Source organism: Oryza sativa, chromosome 4 (genome assembly GCF_034140825.1).
Source record: "Oryza sativa Japonica Group chromosome 4, ASM3414082v1".
NCBI lineage: Eukaryota > Viridiplantae > Streptophyta > Magnoliopsida > Poales > Poaceae > Oryza > Oryza sativa.
This window is the reverse complement of record NC_089038.1, coordinates 35,256,318-35,271,284: the sequence shown is the minus strand read 5'-3', so window position 1 is coordinate 35,271,284 and position 14,967 is coordinate 35,256,318. Positions and strand designations below refer to the sequence as shown.

General features: G+C 39.4%; 2 protein-coding genes across 2 annotated transcripts; one reads left to right on the top strand and one right to left on the bottom strand.

Moving 5' to 3' along the window:
- The first annotated feature begins 1,120 nt into the window (after positions 1 to 1,120).
- LOC107276265 (tyrosine--tRNA ligase 1, cytoplasmic) lies at positions 1,121 to 6,723 on the top strand. Its single transcript, XM_015780302.3, has 12 exons — positions 1,121 to 1,253; positions 1,568 to 1,727; positions 2,245 to 2,277; positions 2,368 to 2,528; positions 2,651 to 2,747; positions 3,159 to 3,270; positions 3,463 to 3,545; positions 4,369 to 4,514; positions 4,684 to 4,789; positions 5,265 to 5,324; positions 6,328 to 6,393; positions 6,519 to 6,723. The coding sequence occupies exons 2-12, from the start codon at positions 1,575 to 1,577 to the stop codon at positions 6,519 to 6,521; spliced, it is 1,020 nt and encodes a 339-aa protein (XP_015635788.1). The 5' UTR covers positions 1,121 to 1,253; positions 1,568 to 1,574; the 3' UTR covers positions 6,522 to 6,723.
- A 1,887-nt stretch (positions 6,724 to 8,610) lies between these two features.
- Positions 8,611 to 13,358, bottom strand: LOC4337428 (probable allantoinase). The gene is made up of 16 exons (NM_001419985.1): positions 13,165 to 13,358; positions 12,977 to 13,073; positions 12,707 to 12,824; positions 12,535 to 12,608; positions 12,091 to 12,167; positions 11,952 to 11,988; positions 11,703 to 11,788; positions 11,372 to 11,431; positions 11,118 to 11,263; positions 10,573 to 10,699; positions 10,160 to 10,315; positions 9,960 to 10,070; positions 9,644 to 9,754; positions 9,341 to 9,439; positions 9,028 to 9,163; positions 8,611 to 8,935 (listed from the first exon to the last, which is right to left on the bottom strand). Exons 1-15 carry the CDS (start codon positions 13,258 to 13,260, stop codon positions 9,035 to 9,037), a joined length of 1,524 nt encoding a protein of 507 aa, NP_001406914.1. The 5' UTR covers positions 13,261 to 13,358; the 3' UTR covers positions 8,611 to 8,935; positions 9,028 to 9,034.
- Positions 13,359 to 14,967: the final 1,609 nt, after the last annotated feature.

Genomic DNA, 14,967 nt, shown 5'->3' with positions numbered 1-14,967 from the left:
TATAACGGTTGAGGTTGATTGGATACCTATAAGTATTAAGGTTAGACAAAATATAGAGAGAAATTAATTCTACTCAAACTTGGTAAAAAAAATTGCTACCCTAAAAAAAATAGAAATCATGTTGGAATCATATCCGGACACCCATTCGGACAATGTCTCACACCTCACTACCACGTACTCCATGTTTTTTTAGAGTACATGTTTTTCTTAATAATACTATAAAAAAATATTTATGCATTGTAACGGGTGAATGTTATTATAATCTTATTATTGTTATATAATTTAGTTAAGATGAAATTCAATGTGGAAATTCACTTGGGTATATACTTTTTAGAAAATCATAAGCTGCAATTAAGAGCCTGATCATCTCAAGTTAGCATGCGAGTTTTTTAAAAATATATCTTATACGACTCCTTCCGTATTTCCAAAAGCGAACCTAAAACCTGGCTCAAATATAGATTTGTATTTTTAAAATCAAACGGATTTAAAAACCGACTCATACATTGTATGAATAACGTATCAAGATACACTATACGCAGCATCAACATATGGCCTCATATGTATAGTTATACATGTCTATGAATAAATATATATGGTGGGTTGAGAATATATATTATTAGTTTGGTTGATTGATGGTCGATCAATCCATCAAAGTTGGCACGTATATAGCAGCCTGCTATTGCACGGGCAACAATTTTTGACCTTATAAAATCTGTCAATATTTAATGCCATTATGTTAGCTTTATTTTTTTAACGAACCGCCAGTTAGATAGCGTGAAGTTTCATTGAATATAGTAGTAAAAAGTTAAAAAGAAAAAAAAAACTACACCATGCACTGGTATCGATGTCCCACACAACCGAGGAATGTTTGCTTTACAAGTTGAAAATAGGAAATAATCCGAATTACACCCCTAAACTATAGCAGCGGTGTAAATTACCATCTTAAACCATAAAACAGACATCATTCAGTCTCAACTTTTTAAAATGCTTATATTTTAGGATGGAGCGAGTAGTAATGATATTTTTTAAAAAACTAATAAATTATAATGGCATGGAGCCCACTAAAAGAAAAACTCCAAGTCTAAAGCAAGCCGGTCCAACCAGCCGTCGACCTAACCAAATTTCTTCCTCGTAATTTCTTCCTACGCCGCCAACGCCATCTGTCCGTACGCTGCTGCTGCCGCCGTCTTCTCCCTACACAACGGTGGAGCCGCTTTCCTATCCCCTTCACGACGCTGTCTCCCTCTCCGTCGGTACGCCCTCTATCCTCTCCTTTCAGCAGGAACATGGTCTTTTCGCATTGGAAAAGGGTTTTGGTAAAAAGATTTTTTTTTTCTTCAAAATATGGCAAATCATCAGTTTCATCCTTTTTGGGGTTTAAACCTAAACATGCGACGAATTTAGGGGCGGGCAAATACTCAAATTCCCCACTTATTATATTCTAGAGTTCAACTGTCCCAGGCCACGATATTGATTGACGACCGATCAGGGAAAATTTACAAATCGTAATGTTTCCCCTCAAGTTGTAGTAATGACATCACATGTGAATTTGGTCTTTGTTTTATAGGGATACCATGGAGATGGGATTTGATGAGAAATTTGCACTTCTGAGGAGCATTGCGGAGGAGTGCATATGCGAGGATGAGCTACGCGTATTACTGAAGAAGAAGCCTAATCCCATCTGCTGTGTTTGGTTTGAGCCAACCTCCATGATGGGCATAGAGCAGGTATAGCAACAACAATAAGAAAAAAGGTTATGTCGGTCTTAGAAAATATATATCTATACTACTTCCTCCGTTTCATAATGTAAAACTTTCTAGCATTACCCACATTCATATAGATGTTAATGAATCTAGACATATATGTGTGTATAGATTAATTAACATTTATATGAATGTGGACAATGCTAAAAAGTTTTACATTATGAAACGGAGAGAGTACAGTATAAAAGATAATAGTGGTGGTGGTGGTTCTGCCATTAGCCCCTGATATTAAGGACAAGTTGGGCAGGCTAGGATGAAACTCATCAAGAGGGGTATGAACCAAGAAATATCATAAAAACATAATGGTGGTACTAATATAATACCAGTAGTATATTTGTAGTAGTACAAGAAGCTTGATTTCTATGCCATGGTTCAGACGTGGATCTCTAATTTTTATGTGCTCCTATGCAAATCCAATTCTCTGGTTGCATTTCAAACACTGCTCACAGATAACTAGGTCATGGTCTGTTATCATTTTCAGGGTATTATGAAGACAATCTATGTCAACAAAATGGTTAGAGCTGGCTGTACAGTTAAAATATTGATAGCAGATTGGTTTCCGCAGCGGAACCCTAGATTCACCTGTAACCTAAACAAAATACAGGCTATTATCCGCTACAATATCATGATGTGGAAGGCAGTTGGCATGCACCTTGACAAAGTAGAGATCATATGGTTTTCTGATGAATTGAATCATCACGCTGTCGACTACTGGCCATTTGCTATGGATGTTTCCAGAAAATACACCATGAAAAGAATGGCAAGGTATCTCTACTGTTTACATATATATTCGAGGCATTCTTTCACTTGCAAGACTTGTTCACCTTTGTCTAAATATCTATCAGTGTTTTCTTACACAAAAGTTGCCGCGCTATTATTTTCTGCAGTTATTGTAAGTATGTGGAACCATATGGGCCAGGAATACTTCCTGCTGCCCAGATAATTTACCCTTGCATGCTGGTTTCTGCTGTATTATGCCACAAGGTTGGTTTCTTTATTAACGGTTTCATTATTATTATTAAATGGCATAAGTACTTTTTTTAGAGGAATGGCATTATACTTTTGTTTGTAGTAAGAGAAATTTGGGGCTTAGCAAGTAGCATGTCATGTGTTCAATATATAGTTTGGGCCACATGTTTCTCTTTCTGCAGCCAATTCAGAGGCACCCATTGCGCCCAAGCAACACAAGCACATGTTTCTGTGTTCAAGCTCTAGTTTAGGCCACTTGTTTTTCTTTCTGCAGATTTGCATTAACTTTTCAGCTCACTGTATCCCGTATGTGGTAGTTGTTTGCTTTGGACAGCAAAATTCATCTTCATCTGATTCCTACAACTTCCGACTCTATACTGTGTACCCTGCACCAAAAAACTCAAAAAAACTTTTTTGGTTTTGTAGTTGCAGGCAGACATATGGCTATTCAGCATGGATCTGCGAGACATTGTCATGCTAACTAGAGATTATTGTGAAGATACAAATAGGGGAAACATACCAACTATTTTCCTGCACTGTATCCTGATTCAGACCGTCTGCATTTTCTGTTTGTTCGTTATATGTTTTTGGTGTGTCCGGGTGTGCGAGCACGCACAGATGAGTATGTGTGTAGTTCAGCTTGTTTATTATAAATGAATATGACAAACTCTGGTTTTTCAAACTTAGGATAGTGTCTTGTAATATCATACATCCTTAACTTGATATACAGCTGTGCTACCTAATTTACTAGAAAACCCCGAATTCCAGAATAGAAGAAATCCTGGACGGACTATCTTCATGCTAGATGATGAGGTACTTATGTAATCATCACACAACGGCAGATAATTAGATTCTTATTTAACTTCCATGATAAATTTGCTCAAACTGTTTCAATCCAAGAGTTTTGGAGCTTGCAAATCATTGGTTATTGTGAAATTACAATAAGATCCTTTATAAATTTAAAAATATGGAGGAAGAAAGATATTTATTGCCTCCTAAGGTTTTTCTAGAATATGTGCTGTCAATTTTTCACTGTCTAAATTCTCTATTCTCTCATTGCTTGTATAATACTCCTTCCGTTTTTTAATAGAGACGCTGTTGACTTTTGAACACATATTTGATCATTCGTCTTATTAAAAAAATTTACACAAATATATAAAATATAAATCATGCTTAAAGTATTTTGAGTGATAAAACAACTCACAACAAAATAAATTATAATTACGTATTTTTTAAATAAGATAAATGATCAAACATGTGATAAAAGGTCAACGGCGTCATCTATTAAAAAACGGAGGTAGTAATAAGCTAGTGCTCAAGTGCTTTTTGATAAAAAAAAATGGTGCTTTTAGATTGCAGATTAATAGGAAACTGAAATGTCATTTTCTGTTTGAGAGCCTTATCTCAAAGCGTTATATTTTGATTTCACTAGTCGAATCATTCACCCCTTTTAAATGTATTTTGTGGTAAATCATGATATTCATTTTGGGTCATTTTGACAGTATATTAGTATAACCCCTTCATAGAGAGATAAGATGTTATACATCCTAAATGGACAATGAGGTTTATCTTTTTTGGATAATATGTGGCTCTCCTGGTCACTGTTTTCTACGAATGATGTTTTTGTTTACTGCAGGATGATATAGAAGAAAAAATAAGTTGTGCTTTCTGCCCTTCGAGAGTAGTAGCATGCAACCCATGTTTGGAGTATATAAAATCTGTTGTCCTTCCTTGGTTTGGGAAGTTTGAGGTCGTTCAGAAGGAAGGGAATGGTAGCAACAAGTACTGTTCTTTTAACTCAACTAAAATCTTCTGAAAATTTCTTCTATCTATTTCTTGTGAGACATCTATTTTGTAACTCACGTTGGCTAAAGAGTTGTGTGCTAACCAAATATAAGTACTATAAGTTAATATTGTATTCAACTATTAGTGATCTTTACCTGCTGTACAGGACATATTCAAGCATGAAGGAACTTATTGCTGATTATGAAAGTGGCGATCTTGACTCTTTTGATGTCAAGTTGGCACTGGGAAAAGCAATAAATGACATATTAGAGGTAGCTCTTGTTTATTGAGGCATAAGGTTTTATAATCTGTAATGACTGTCTTTCTTTACAATCAGATGGTGGGGACAAGGACAATATGAAAAAAAAAAGAAGTCAGCCCTTAAAAAAACTTAATTTATTCCTTTTTATTTATTGTTTTTATCACTTGTAAAGTTCAATCAATTAATTCTTGTGATATTATTTGCATCCTTAGTGACTTTTTTTACTTTCTGTTTCCTGTTATAAATGTGCCTAATCAATTAAGTTAATTTGCCAACCACCTTAATTATGACAATTACTTTTGGACAGTAGTGTCATTTTGTACCACCTACCTTAATTCTTGTACTGAATCCAAATGGACTTATATTTGAAATTGAAGGGATTTTGTTTGGGCATCGAAGTTTTCCACCCGTTTCTTTAAAATCCTTCATATTATGTTTACATTCTATTCTGTGGATAATTGTTTACCACTTGGTCTTTCTTCAAGCTTGTCAGCGAGTTTTTCCGTAGCAACGAGGAAGCTCAAGCTCAAATTGTTCCCCACAGGGTACAGTTCTTAACCCATGACTATTATTATTTACCACAATTATGTATTCCGATATAACATACCTATGATGACTTTGCTCCTGAATTGACTCATTGTATTTTAAGGTGAATTTTTCTGTATATATATAATCAAGAGAAATATTCTTTTACACAGTCATGTTTAATTAATGTGATAAAATTTTGATCAAGTTTGCGAAATTTATGCCAATCCACTAGTATCCATGCTAGCTAAATCCGCATGATCACCTAATGATGTTGTTTTTGTGCGATGATGTTACATTTTTGCCTAGGTCTAACAAGTGTCCTAGTGTGTTCTGCTCTGCTGTCCATGGAACATATGGCTAAACGCAGGGTCCGGGATCTTTTATTATAACTATATCACATTAGAGAACATGCACAGACAGGAGAACAATAACTTGCTTCTACTATAATTTTCAACTACTCTACCCCAATGTGTCCCTAAAAGATTAACCAATGCAGCATCTATAAATGCACCAGATAAAATCTTCCCAAAATGTGACTAGTTTCATAGAGCCTGAATTCCTGGCACTAAGATTGATTTTTCTTGAATAAATAAACAATATATGGAAGTACTTCAATGACTCCTCTAGTGTAGGATCTGAAAGGAAAATAGAGTGGTCAACCAAAGATAATTTTTTAGTGAAGTGTTCTACTGATCAGGTTGTGCTATTAGGCTGTGAGATGCAACGGCCAGGATGTTATCCCATTTGACTAAAAGGCACCGAAATTATCCTTTTCACCTGCATAATAACTCTTACCATAAACAACAGATCAGGCAAGTATAATTTAAAAAATTTCGTGCACTTGATATGAGAATTACCATACAAGTTGATCGAGGTACACAAATAAATAGGGTGTTTGGTTTGTGGATCCGGTTGCCGCTAGCACCATACTACATTAGTAACATAAATTTTAAAAATTTATGTCCGATGTTCAATTCCTTTTCGACTTTCTTTTAACTGGATGTTTCCTTTTGACTTCAGTTACAGGATGAAATTGGGGCAGATATCCAGAAGATCCAATTGCAGAACGAGGAGATGTCTGGTCATGTAAGTTTACTTAGACATGTATTTAGACACCTGCGGCAGACCAGATTTAACTACGCAGCTAACTACCGGAATCGTTTTTTTTTTTTGCAAGACATTTATTTTCTCATTAGTTCCTTATTTTCCAGTGATGCCACAGCTGAACGAGGAAGAAAAATACAATATATGTGTTGCCGATAGAGGAGAAATCTGGGTTTCTTTGGACAAACTTGTATATATTGCCGCTAGAGGAGGAAATGAATAAGATAAACTTGTTTAAATGTTTCTGTAACTGTACCAAACATACATCGATGTGACGGAAGTTTTCAAATATATGTAAATTATTATTATTTATATACTAGGGTGAATTTGTGAGCCGTGTATACCATGTGCGCACGATCGAGTTGGATTTACATATATGCGCGTGCACGCAGCCAGCTAACCACGGGCCACGGCATTGTCGCATTTAATTTCCTCTCAGGCAGCAGCGGCAAACCGGTAGACCAAACAAACAAGGGGGTTAATTAAATCCGTACCACTATGAATTTATAGGTTTTAAAATATACCATTATAATTTATAAAATTAAAACTATGTCATTATAACTTAACATTATTTTAATATGTCACCACTTACTCATTCACTACATTTTTCTAATATTTTAAACCAAATTGGCCTTGTTTTTTTCATCCATCCTCTTCTTTCTTCGCCTCTCCTTTTCACCTCTCACCGATGAGTTCATGTAGCCGTCCACGGCACAGGAAGGTTGTAGTAGGACACCCCGATGAGCTCGTGCAGCAGGTGGCCATGGTGTAGGAAGAGCTCGTGAGTATAGTTATGTGGAGCAAAATATCTTCATCGTTTTGAGTGTGTTATAGGTTGTATTCGTGGATAGCGCTCGAAGAGTTTGTGAGTATAGTTATGTGGACTATAATATCAACATTGGTTTTAGAGCATCGGAAGTTCACATTCTTGTTTCTATAGCACCGAAAGATATCAGTTCACTTTAGTAGCAATGAAAGTTATCTCAGTTCCCCATTTTAGCACTATCGTTAGTTTTTCTGCCATTTGCCGTCAAAATTTTCCTCTCTAATCGGTTGCGCCATGGTAGCATCGTCCTGCCATCCTGCCGCTAGCGGAAGAAGGGATGGCACAACGCGTGTGCTCCTACGCTGCTGGCCCTATCGCCTTGGATCGTCGCTCACTCTTGCTGGACCATTTGCTTGTCGTGATGGGCAGTTCATCAGCTCTTCGATGGTGTGTCTCCAGCAGACTCATGTCCATCGCCGGTACCATTGATCCCCATCAATCCTCAATCCTGCTAACAGGTGGCATCCACCTGTCAGGGCATCTCTGACCTCACTTTCCCCTCACTTTCGCCGACGACCGAAGTGGTGACGAGCGGGGCGGCCGACGAGAAAGGAGCAGCGCACGTGCGCGGGCGCCGGCCGATGGGAGGAGAGGAGCGGTGCGCGTACACGGGCGGCGGCCGGAGAGGATAGGAGCGGCGCGGGCGTGCGGGGGGAGGTGTCGCTGACCACGCTCGGGGAGGGGTCGCTGACTGCGGCCACGTGTGCGGGGGAAGGCGTCGGCCATGGAGCGCGCGAGTTCGGCGGCGGAGATGAAGCCGTTGCCGCCGCCGGCCTACCCACCCCCTTGCCAGCCTCGCCGGCCGGCCGCCCCGCTCCGACACGCCAGTCGCCCGCTTCGGTCGCCGGCCGCCCGTCCCACTCAACCGGCCGAAGAGAGAGGATAGAGAGGAGGGGAGAGTAGTGAGGCCCTGATAGGCTGTCAATGTCATCGTCCACGTGGCATGCTATGTAGGTAAGACCACAGTCAAATGAGGCTTTGGACCGGGATGATACATTAAACCAAGTTTAGAGATCTCGATGCTCGTTTTGCAAGTTTGTGGATTTAAGTAAAACCTTGTTACAAGTTTAAGTACTACTAGTGTAATTTACTCTTGATTTTTCAAGGTAAAATTCTCTCCTCGTTGATCAATCAATCCATCCATCTTCAGGAGTAGATTCAGATCAGATTTTGAGTGAGAACCCAGATCCCAGATTATACTACTTAGTATCATTTTATTTGATTGTATGATATGTTATTGTTTTAAGCCAATTTCATTGACACAAGAACTAAAACGGCTGGCAATACTGGGGCAAAGCAAACCTAGCAAGACAGCAATAACACTGGTATGCCGTTTGCCCACCCGACTAGCCGAACCGAGCAATAGCTCAGGCTAACCAGCAAATAAAGCATTTCTAACATCACGCGTTTATTATTCCAGTTCATCTACATAAACAGCTGATAAAGTAACTGAATTACACTTCCACGTAAACTAGATTACAGGAGTATCTGAATAATATAAAAAATACAATCACTATACGCTGTCCACATGAAGTACAATGTAGCACAATCGAATGGAGAGTGGTATATAACAATGGAAGAGCCGGGCTAAATTATACACACAGGGACATTGCCATTTGCAGTTTTGCCGCAAATCAAAATGTGTAGCGCATACGATCATATACACTACAAATCAACAACTGTAAGCACTGGATCCACCTGAAAGACAAGAACAGGAGCAATATGTATTAACATAAATATTTTCGATACTTGTGTGCAGTGAGCTAAACAGAAGCATCTCACTACTACACCTGAATTTTATTTGGCGAGGATTGGAGCACCACATGCAGCCTTTGCATGTTTGTCTTCAGCGAACACAAGATTCCCACCCACAAAGGTGGACAGTATCTTCCCTGAAAGCTGCTTTCCCAAATATGCCGAAATATTCTGCAAAAATGTGAAATAAACTTTACACATAGAATCCAGACTTCACATATAAAATGTGATCTTCAATTTGTAGCATTTTCTAGCTGATTGTTGAGGAAGAGGTCAAAAGTTCCACATGGTCCGACATTTTATATGGAAACAAGTGGAATTCTAACGGGTTCGAGTTAGAAAGCAAACCCGATGCTTATGGTAGACAGGATGGCTGTCATCAAGATGGAATTGAGCCTCAGGTTTCCATACCACAATATCAGCACGGTATCCCGGCAGAACAGCACCCTACAAATTGAGTTTAATTTCTTTTTAGCAATATCAGCATGTACTGTATCGAGTGAGACAACAGATGATGATATAAACAAAGATGAAAACATTAATCATAACCATTAGCTGGTTTTAAGTTACACAAGTGTCATCCAGTAAGAACAGTAGTATGGCACAATGATGCCATGCATTTTGCTAAAAAAGATGACATTAGCCCATTACCTTTTTCTTTAACCCTGCAAGCATAGCAGGCCTTTCGCTCCACCATGATGCCAGTTGATTCAAACTGATACCGTATTTTTTCCCATGCGACCATGTTACAGGGAGAACAAACTGCAAATGTTCATACCAAACTAATTACTACTATGCAAGCACAATCTGGAGGCCTTCACACTTCACCATTATGATTTTACTCAAAATGTTTTTCACGGGCCAGCGGTGGAACGTTGACCAATTTGTATTAAGATTAGGGGAAAATAAAATCGTTACTTGGCACTCTTGGCACGGTACATTTATTCATATGCACTAAAAAACTTACCTGCAAAGATGATATGCCTCCCCATGCCCTTAAGAAGTTACCTTCCTCCATGAGTTTGAGATCAGGAGCTGATGGTGAATGGTCTGAGCTCAACATGTCTATGTGTCCATCCTAATGTTAGCCATATAATAGTTGGCCAGTTAGCCTATAACAGTTTAGTAAAGTTCAACAAACCAATCATAATAAGAAGAATGGCGTACAAGCAGAGCTTCCCAGAGATTATCTCTGTTGGTTGAATCGCGTATAGGAGGAGCACATTTAAAGCGAGTATCTCCATCAGGAACTTCTTCAGCTGAAAACGCCAGGTAATGAGGACAGGTTTCTACACTAACCCTTGCACCATTTTGTTTTGCATCCTACAACCATATAAAAAATTGGAGTAATAAATGGACCAAGAAAACCATAAGTCATTTGAATAAATCGTACTCCACTGTGCATAAGCTTTTTCATCAACAATAAATAATCAGTTTAGATAAGCAATGTAAAATGTTCTCGGCGATTGTGAATATAATATTCTTTTGTTTGGTTGAGACAGAACTTTCTTTCATGACTTCACAAAAACAGATGAATCATTAATACGTTCTGGTCTGTCCATTTGATAATGACATCATACCTTAAGAAGCCCAAGAGAAGTTTTTGCATCTGAGAGATGAACTATGTGAATATGAGCTCCTTCTGACCGACCCCCTATCTCCGTGTCTTTCATCGCACGTTGCAGATCTTTGATCGCTGCTTCCTCCCTAGATATAAATGGCAATAGAATTAGTGAAGTTTGAAGTTGTGATCAGCTCAAAAGGAAAAAAAAAAGGTGTTAAGTTGTGAGTACTTCGGTTCTTTTCAGTGATGGCTATTGGTTAAGCTTTTTTTACACGATTGCATACTATGTACTAAAACAGCATAATGCCATGGTATTCTCATTGATTTGTTGTACATATGCTTTCCAGACAGCCATATAGTTTAAAATCAGAATTGTGCATTCTGATTAACACACAGACTAGACTATGATTCACTCAGGCAATTTTTTTTTCGCGAACGCGCAAAAGGATTGCACGTCAATATATTAGAAGAATAGAGTTTTTGTTACACGACGCACTCAGCCAGACCGGCCTATGCCAAGGACTGAGTGCAATAACTCAGGCAATAACTGACTCAAATTACCATGCTGGTGGTCTAGATTTAAGATATGTCGTATAGGCTTTAGGATCTAGTTCACCATCGATCCCATCTTCATTCTGAACATCGGGTATGCGTTCTGCATGGATAAGTAACGGCCTTTTGTACTTTGCCAATGTAACCAGGCCCTCCTACAGTACAAAAACAGGAATATGAACTCTTCAGGGAGTTGATAAGCTGAATTATGGAACTCTTGTGGTCGCAAGGTAATAAATAACAGAATTGTCAAAGCAGCGCACCTCAATATGAGTTGAATTTGTCATGGGGAAGTCATTTATACCTGAGGGGCACATAAATGACTAAATCAAGAAAAAAAAGATCAATCAGTGTATCATTCTATCATTTGCTTATTTAAAGTAAAATAGAATAAACAGAGTGACATGATGGCATGATAAGGACGTTACAATGACATGAAAAGGACGTGAATAAACCTGTGGGATCCTAGTACTAACCAAACTTACTTTGGAGCTTTGCATGCCTGAAACTAAGGCTTCTTTAACAAGTTGAGAAGATGAATAAACATGTAGAACAACAGAAGTTGAGTGATTACTCTTGTAAGTATGAACAAACCTTGAGCCCTAAGACGCCTGCATTTAATAGGCTCTCTAGTGCACTTGGATTGAGGGCATTCTCTGGAACGAGGCCTCCCCAGAACCCTGTTTGAGAACAGCAGACAAGTCAAAAAAGGTCGGACCATGAAACAAGTTTAGATGCAGAATTACTGTTATTATGGTGGATGAGCTGTTTTTACCTCCCTTGGTTCTCTACTTGCTAATGTGCAATGATACTGAAACGTGTAACTATTGCATTGCAACTTACCTACATCAACATGTAGTTTATCCTTAGCTGCATCCAACTGATAATCAAGCACGTAATGTCAGTGTTGACTAAAGAGAAAGCAGGTAGTAGCAATTTGATGCTTTATATACTGATATTGGTACGATAAAGAAACACTGACCTTCAGCTTGAGAGTTTCTTCAGAAACAGTTGACGGGTAGCTATTAAGAGGCATGTCCACTAATGTTGTAATGCCACCTGAAATGAACAAACCGTGAAACTTTGAGCAAAAAGTCTGATCTCTTTCTGTTATTGAAAAGAAAAAGAAAATTGATTACTCCCTACTAACTCGGTCTCATGTCTCAATCCAAGAATACGAAAATGATAAAACAACAGTCCCAGTGGCAGTATAGTATTCAGAACACATCCCACCATATGCGAGGGATGTTGCCGTACCGAATTCAGAATGCATCCCACATGAGAGGGATAAGAACTAAGAAACGTGCCTTATTTAGAGCATCCCCGACATTAGTACGCAAGGATTAACTTTATTTAGATTGACAAGCCAACACGTTAATGAGGGTTAACTTGATTTAGATTGATAATGACTGATAAAAAGCTGCACCTGCAGCTGCTGCTCTTGTACCAGTGGAGAACCCCTCCCACTCAGCACGTCCTGGCTCATCAAGATGCGCGTGCCTGAAATCAGAACAGTGCAGTGCAGTCACACCACTAGTTTCAAGCAATCGTTCGTATAAGTGATTGATTCTGGCAAGTCGCTAGAGATCGAAGCCTACACATCGATCAGTCCGGGCATGATAACCGCGTCACCGTAGTCCACCACCGGTCGCCGGAGCAGGAAGCTCCGGTAATCCCCGACGGCGATCGCGTTGATCAGCCCTCCCTTCACCTCCACTGCACACACACACAGACACACACAATCCACAACAAGAAGAATCCGTCAGCGACATGGACTCGCTCACTCTGAAAACCCAAAGCATTCAACTGCTCTATCATCATCAGAGTAATAATCAATCAGTCCACTTGTCGTCGATCGAGGTCATCACCTGCGGCGGGGCCGACCCGTCCGAGCGTGACGACGCGCTCGCTGGCGATCCAGAAGTGGTCGTGGGGGAGAAGGCTGCACCCCTCACCGCCCAGGCTCTGCAAAGACAAAGGGATTCTCCTCAGCTTTCTCGTACGAGAGAAGAGATCGCAGATTCGAATACCGGGGGAAAGGGAATCTCCCGGAGACCTTGGAAAAGGGCGCGCGGTAGAGGAGCGCCGCCGCGAGCGCCGCCGCCACCGCCAGCAGCGGCAGGACCCTGCCCTTCGCCGCCGCCATCGCCATCGTCGTCCTCCTCCTCCTCCTCCTCGCGCTCGTGACGAGACCTCCTGTCCTTTTCTGCGTCTGCTTCCTTCCTTCCTCGCGTGCGCGTGGGCTGCGCCTCCACTGGCTCTGGGCTGACGTGGATTCGGGTATCTGAGTCGGGTGGGAGTGGATCTGTACACCTGGTCCAGTGGACTGGTGGGTACGAGGATTCCTGTGGGGCCCACCTGTCTGTGGCGTGGTCTAGTGGACCGCGACCTGGATGATCCGATTCTGGTTTTGTTGCGTTGTGTGAGGGCATCCAAGTGGCTGGAACCTTTGGAGGGATCTCTTGCCTTTTAGTCTTTCTTTTCGTTTTTTTATAAGAAAATCGAGATTCTTTTTTATTTTTTTATTAATAAATTAGAGAATCTCGTGTGTTGTTTTAAGGAATTAGAGAATCTCGTTGTAGCGGTGAGGGGGTGGGTGTGACGCGGCCGCGGAGATGGACGGCGTGGATTGCCTGCTCGGGGTTTGAAACGTCACTGGATAGGAACTGAAATTAAGATTTAAATAAAACAAATCAAATTATTCAATTATTAGAGCAAGTTTATAATAGTATAGCTCACTACTGGCTCCAATTCATCTATAGCCGATCTAATAGACAATTTATACAATAGTTGCTTACTATACTATTAATATATGGTCTCACATGTCATACACACATTACATCTTGGAATCCGTGCTGCAGCTGGCTATAGATCTGTAGCCCGTTGCTCATCTCTTTCATCTTTTATCTTATTAAAATATGTTTACAGCTGGCTTATAGCCTGCTATTGTACCTGCTCTTATAGCGGCCTGCGCTATAGGTGGAAAATTCTACGTGGGGTAGGACATAAAATTCTTTCCAGCTGTATAAGAGGAAACCAGCGGCTAATTTGACAAGTAGTCAACATTTGGTACTCCCTCCTTCCCTAAATGTTTGACACCGTTGACTTTTTAAAACATGTTTGACCGTTCGTTTTATTCAAAAACTTTTGTGATATGTGTAAAACTATATGTATATATAAAAGTATATTTAACAATAAATCAAATGATAGAAAAAGATTTAACAATTACTTAAATTTTTTGAATAAGACGAACGGTCAAACATTTTTTAAAAAGCCAACAGCGTCAAACATTTTGGGATGGAGGTAGTATTTGTTAGTGGCTTATCATACATTTTCTTTTTATAATTTGGTGGGATACCGTTTTATTTTGTAATTTACTCTCATCTTTATATAGCGCATACAGACGTGTGTACATAGAGCTGAAAATCATTTTATATTTCCATGCCTCCAGTAAACTCCAGCTTTGAATATTGTGATGGGACTGTAGTATTATGGTGCTTATCCGAGTCTCGTATGTACTATCTCCATCACAAAATATGTTGATTTTTTATATAACGTTCGATTATTTGTTTTATTCAAAATTTTAGTAATAACTCCTCGGTTGATTAAAAATTACAACAAAATAAATGATATGCATATAACATTTTTCAACTAAGATATATGATCAAACATTATGCGAAGAGTCAATGATGTCATATATTTCAAAACGGAGAGAGTAGCAATTTATTATTAGTATCACCATGGCTTTAAGAAATGACATCAGCCACCAGTAGATAAATTTAAGCCACGTTGAAAGCACAATTGCACATAATAGTAGCAACGTGACTAGCATGAACTCTCAAACTATGTTAGAAGTGGG